Raw genomic sequence first — 6,000 nt, 5'->3', positions numbered from 1 at the left:
GGAGGGAGGGAGGGAGGAAGGGAGGAAGGGAGGAAGGAAGGAAGGAAGGAAGGAAGGAAGGAAGGAAGGAAGGAAGGAAGGAAAGAAGGAAGGAAGGGAGGGAGGGAGGGAGAGAGGGAGAAAGAGAGAAGGAAGAAAGTGAAGAAGGGAGGACCAACCAACCTATATTCATTGTTATAGGGAACTCCCAGGTAAGAGAACTCCCTTTACTGATGTAAGTACAGCACCTTCTCTTCAACTTAGAGAGACGCTTAGAGTACTAAGAAGTTAAGAAATACTCAGCATCACAGAGCCAATATGTGTCTGAGGCAGAACTTGAACGCAGGTCTTTTGGCTTTCCAGATCAGCTCTCCATCAACTACACCACACTGCTTCTCAAATAAATAAATACTAACCATTATTGTAATAATGTTTATAACTACTACTACTGCAATGACTATTATTTCTGCATGGGCTTCCCACCCAATCAGCTGCCAGTGTTGTCAGTGACCTGTGTTTCCCTGACCCCCAGGCATGTCTCCATGTCCCATGGTCCTGGTCTTTGGATGTCGGCAGTCCAAGATTGACCACATCTACAAGGAGGAAACCCTACAGGCCAAGAACAAAGGTGTCTTCAGAGAGCTGTACACGGCCTATTCCCGTGAGCCAGACAAACCAAAGGTAATTAGTCCCCCTGCCCCTCTCATGCCATGATCTGAGGGGCACACACTTGGCGAGTCATTCTCTCTCACTCCTCCCTCCTACTTTCTCTTTCCATGGACATTTAAGCACTCCAGTGGACTCTGGAGCCAGTGTCTTCAAGGCCTTGGAGTCTTGTCACATGAAACAGGTCTAGATTTGTTCTACTTGATACCAGGGGGCAGAACTAGGAACAGTGGGTTGTAGTTGTTTGTCCTTTGTTCTAGAAAAGGACCATGACATCAGGGAGGGGATGCCATGACTTGCAAGTGAATTGGATTTAAGTGAAGGAGGGATATAGATCAGAATGACTAGAGATGGCCCTGGATGCAATAAGAGAACTTGGGTGAAAGTGGTAAGGAGGAAGGTTCAGCAAGCATTTATTTGGGACCTGCTGGGTGCCAAGCACTCTGTCCTCAATACTAATGACAAGGACTAAAATGAAGCAGTCCCTGCCCGCAAAGAGTTTAAATTATATTGGGGGTGGAGAATGAAGATAATACATAAACAAATCAACAGAACATATATACATAGTCATTGTAGGGTAGGGTAGGGATCACCCTAAAGCTGGGGGGATCAGGAACGTTCTTTAGTATATGTGGAGGAGACAACATAATAAACCTTCTCAAAAGTAGCCTCTTAAGAAGAGTGAGTTTACTGGATCTGTTCCAGCAGCTAAAACAGGAAGAGGACATTTGTATGGGGCTGGCTTTTGGCAAAATTGTGCTGTGGGATCATGGATCTAGAGATGGAACGGTCTTTAGAGCCCATTGAACGTAATCCCTTCATTTTACAGAGAATGAAACTGAGGTCCAGAGATGGGAAATGACTTGCCTAGGATCACATAGCTAGTAAGTGTCTAAGGCAAGATATTAACTCAGATCTTCCTGATTCCAAGTCCAAGATTTTGTCCATTATACTAGTCTTTTTTTTTTTTAATGCTACTGACTGGGACCACTAGGTGGTGCTATGGATAGAGCACTGGGCTTGAAATTGGGAAGACTCATCATGAGTTCAAATCCAGCCTCAGACACTTACTATCTGTGTGACACTAGGGAAGTCACTTAATCCTGTTTGCCTTGGTTTTCTCAACCTGTAAAATGAGCTTGAGAAGGAAATGGCAAACCATTGCAGTATCTTTGCCAAGAAAACCCCAAATGGGGTCATGAAGAGTTGGATATTACTGAAGATGATTGAACAACAACAACAAAGAGTTTTGAAAGGAACTAGGGATCCCAAGAAGTTAAGAAGAGAAGGGAGATCATTCCAGGCACAGAGAACAGTCTACTTTCCAACACTTGGCCCTACTCAAAAGTAGAATGGACTGCCTTGGGAAATAATAGGTTTTCCTTCACAAGAGGTCTTTGGGGAAGAACTAGGTGGCTGCTTGTTTGGAGAATCTTGCTCAGGTATGGGTTGGACAAGATGGCCTCCAAGTTCCCTTCCAATTCTAGGAGTCTGAAGTTCTTGGAAACATAGCAAGGGAAAGTCCCTTGGGGAAGACTTCCTCAGCTTTAACAGGGATAGGGACCATGTAAGTCCTTTGAGGCCTCCTGTCTCACAGGTAGCCATATAATAATGAGAAGGAATGGACAACTTTACCAGGAGAAGGAACCCTTTGAAAATGAGGGAGTCGAAGCTTGCCTTGGGAGAGGAGTTGAGAAAATGAGTTTGAAGATCAAATTAGATAAGATAAGCAAAGTGTTTTGTGAACCTTAAAGTACCATGTAAATGTTAGATATTATCACTGTTATTGTTAAGTATTATCATTAATAATAATGATATTCATCTACCTTCACTCTTCACAAAGGTAGGAGATTATGGGTGTAAAATGTCACATATGCTGTCAAACACAGAAAGATTGATTGGGTTTTTTTTAAATTTTCATTACAAAGGATGGGTTGCTGGTTTTAAAAACAAGCTGTTTGTTTTTAAAGAAAGGAAATAGGGTGTCCAAGGTTTGGGACTGGCCAGGCCATTGCTATTGACACTCTCTCTTCCCCACAGAAATACGTACAGGATGCCTTACAGGAACAGCTGGCAGAGACCGTGTACAGAGCCCTGAAGGAGAAAGGAGGCCACATCTATGTGTGTGGGGACGTCACGATGGCAGCCGATGTTCTGAAAGCCATCCAACGCATCATGATACAGCACGGGAGGCTCTCAGCAGAAGAGGCTGGGGTGTTCATTAGCAAACTGAGGGTGAGCGGTGACTAGGTGTTCTGGAATCTTCTATGGCTGGAGCTGTGGAATAGGTCACGTAGACTATTAAGAGCTGGAGAAGTCATTTCAGAGATACTGTTTAGAAAAGACTTAGAGGCTACCAAGTTCAGCCCCATTCACTTTACAAATAGTGAACCTGAGGCCCAGAGAGTTACGGGACATGTCCAAGGTCAGGTCATAAGTAGCAGAGCCAAGATTCAAACCCAGTTCTTCTAAGTTCGAAGCCAGTCCTCTTTTCACTACACAAAGCTGTCTCCTGTCTAATCCAACCCTCTTATTTAACAAAGGAAAAAATGGAGGCCCAGTAGGGGAAGTGACTTTCCTAAGGTCTCATGGCAAGTTAGCAAGAAATGTCTATCACTGACTCACGTTTTTAGAAACCATAAAGTTCTTGGCATTTCCCACCAACAACTGGGCTCTTGTATGACTCTGAAGAACTTCTCCTTGGACTCAAAGCCAGTGTTTCTATCCCTTAGGATGACAATCGCTACCATGAAGATATCTTTGGAGTCACCCTGCGCACGTATGAAGTGACCAACCGCCTTAGATCTGAGTCCATTGCCTTCATTGAAGAGAGCAAGAAGGACACTGATGAGTAAGCCAACTCTGTTTCTTTGGAAATCTCAGGGATCAAAGTCAAGCACAACTTAGACTAGAGCTGGAACCAGGGTGGAGCAACTGGGACTTTCACCAAGGGCACCAACATTCAGAGGGTTCTAGGAACAATTGTGTTTATTCAGCTGGTACAAATAACTAATCATAACCCCTATTTAACAATAATAATTAGTTAAAATAGAATGCTACAAGATGGCCTGCTATCTCCCCCCAGCAGCTACATCACAGGGGAGTTCCTCCTTGACTTGGCCCCACCATGGACTTAGCAACCTCCCCATCATCAGCCTCCTCATGGCCTAGGTTCTCAATCCTTGGGACTTTGTGTCAGGATATCTCTCTACCACCCTGAACTGAATTTCTCTTTTAAAAAATTGCTTTGAGGATACCTTTCGTGGTACTCATCCAGGGAAATGGAACTGCTAATGATAGTTCTGGCTTAGACACAGAATGTCCCTCTTGCCTACGGAGACCCCTTCCAGTTCCATTGGGCACATCTCTTAAGATGCCTTGTCTTTGGATCATGGCTCTCCACTTGGCTGAATAGCAGGGATTCCCAACCTGTAGACAGCTTAAACACTTTCCACTATGGTTTTGCTTTCAATCCACCAGCTTCCCCAACCAGAATATAATGTTCCTACAGACTATTTGTGCCCTATCTGTGGTAGAGTCTTGTGAGATCTTATTGGTCTGACCAGCCACAGTCAGTCACACTGTACATTGCTCCAACATAGTGATGACATTTGACTTCGACTGTGACTTACGTCCCATAAGGACTACAAGGAATTTTCTTTGGGGATGGGGAAGAGAGATGGAACCTGTGATCATACTGGTGTAAGGAACTTCTAGAAAGGAAACTCATGCAAATTGTAGCCTACTCTACAACTTAGAGCCTAAGGCAGAGACAGCTAGGTGGTACAGTGGATACAGCACCAGCCCTGGAGTCAGAAGGATCTGAGTTTAAATCTTGCCTTAGACACTTACTAGATGTGGGACCCTGGACAAGTCACTTAACCTTGATTGCCTCCTCCAAAAAAATAAATAAATAATGCCTGGAGCACTGAGGGGTTAAGTGACCTGCCCAGGGTCAAGCAGCCAGTATGTATAAGAGTCAGGACTTGAATCCAGGTCTTCTGGCCTCTCGGGACAGATCTTTATCTATTACACTACACGGTCTCTCATGCAATCTTCTTATGAATAACAATTCATTGTATTTTGATAATGCCATCCACAGGCCCTGCTCCAGACACCTAGAGATTATAGGATTCAGAGTTGAAAGGGACTTCTGAGGTCATCTAGTCCAACACCTTCAGTTCATAAATAACGAAATTAAGACCTACGAGGAATGAAGTGACTTGCCCAAAGTTACCTTGGTAGAAAAGGAGAGGGCTGGATTTAAACCCCTAACTTCTGACTTCAGATTCAGCACCCTCTCCACTAGAGATAACAGCATGATGTAGTAGATAGAGCACTGGAATTGGAGTCAGAAAGACCTAGGTTCAAATCCCATAAACTGTGTGACCCTGAGTAAGTCAAATCATCTGTCTGGGCCTCAGTTTCCTCATCTGTAAAATAAAGGGGTTGGACTCAATGACCTCTATGGTCTCTTTCAACTCTAAATCTATAATCTCATAGGAAATGCCTTAGACCATGATAAAATGAGGACAAGATATCACTTCCTTAATGGATAAAAGTGAGGTTGACTTTATTGTCATCCTGACGTTAACACGTCTTACCATAATTTCAAGTCTACAGTATGCCATTCCATACAACACACACTCCCTCCAACTTGTGGTGATCACATGGCTTCTACTTCCCAAGACTTTTAGATTAAATTGTCTTGGAACTGAAATAGGACTCTTCTTTAAACCACCACTAAACTCTTTCTCAGACGCATGTGTGGCGAAGTGGTGGTGACCCCGAGTTCTCTAAGACCATGCCAACAAAGTGCAATCTCAGACAGGCCCTAGCTGGCAAGACTTCCACACCTGATCAGCATCAGAAGCTTACTGTCTGCGGACTAGCTTAGCTAGGTTGAGCAATGTGCCTCAACAGGCTATCTGTAATGAAATGAAGGTTTTGACCACAACAGATCACCAGCCAGGCTGGAGGGAGATAGCAATCTGTGTTAGCAGAGGAAGTTCCCAACCTCCAAAAAAAAAAAAAAATCATGGATCTTCAATTCAAAAATGCACTGCAACATTTTTTTTAATGCTTAACATATAAATCACCTTATTTTCTAAGATACAAGGTCTCCATATCTTTCCCCAAGATAAGAAATCAGCTTGGGCGGATTTAGATGGATTGTGATCCAAATCCTTGGAAGAAATTCCTCATCAATGAGACCACAGGGTCTCATTGCCCTATTGGAGTAAGATGATAATGTGCCAATCATGAACCGAATATCTTGGGGTTTGTTTGGGGGTTTGGAATTTTTTTCCTCCTAGTGAGTTAGTTTCATTTAAAGTCACTGTGGACCTTACATGA

At 43.6% G+C, this 6,000-nt stretch overlaps 1 protein-coding gene across 4 annotated transcripts in view; it reads left to right on the top strand.

Annotated features, from left to right (window-relative positions):
• NOS1 (nitric oxide synthase 1) overlaps window positions 1-6,000 on the top strand; it is a 136,939-nt gene that overhangs the window by 129,141 nt on the left and 1,798 nt on the right. For all 4 annotated transcript variants that reach the window (XM_027864881.1, XM_027864899.1, XM_027864891.1 and 1 more), the window contains 3 exons: window positions 512-660; window positions 2,686-2,880; window positions 3,378-3,496. In XM_027864881.1, the coding sequence (XP_027720682.1) occupies window positions 512-660; window positions 2,686-2,880; window positions 3,378-3,496 (463 nt within the window). The remainder of the gene's footprint in view (window positions 1-511; window positions 661-2,685; window positions 2,881-3,377; window positions 3,497-6,000) is intronic.

Source organism: Vombatus ursinus, unplaced genomic scaffold (genome assembly GCF_900497805.2).
Source record: "Vombatus ursinus unplaced genomic scaffold, bare-nosed wombat genome assembly UNPS02001287.1, whole genome shotgun sequence".
Taxonomy (NCBI): Eukaryota; Metazoa; Chordata; class Mammalia; order Diprotodontia; family Vombatidae; genus Vombatus; species Vombatus ursinus.
This window is presented reverse-complemented; position numbering and strand designations above follow the sequence as displayed.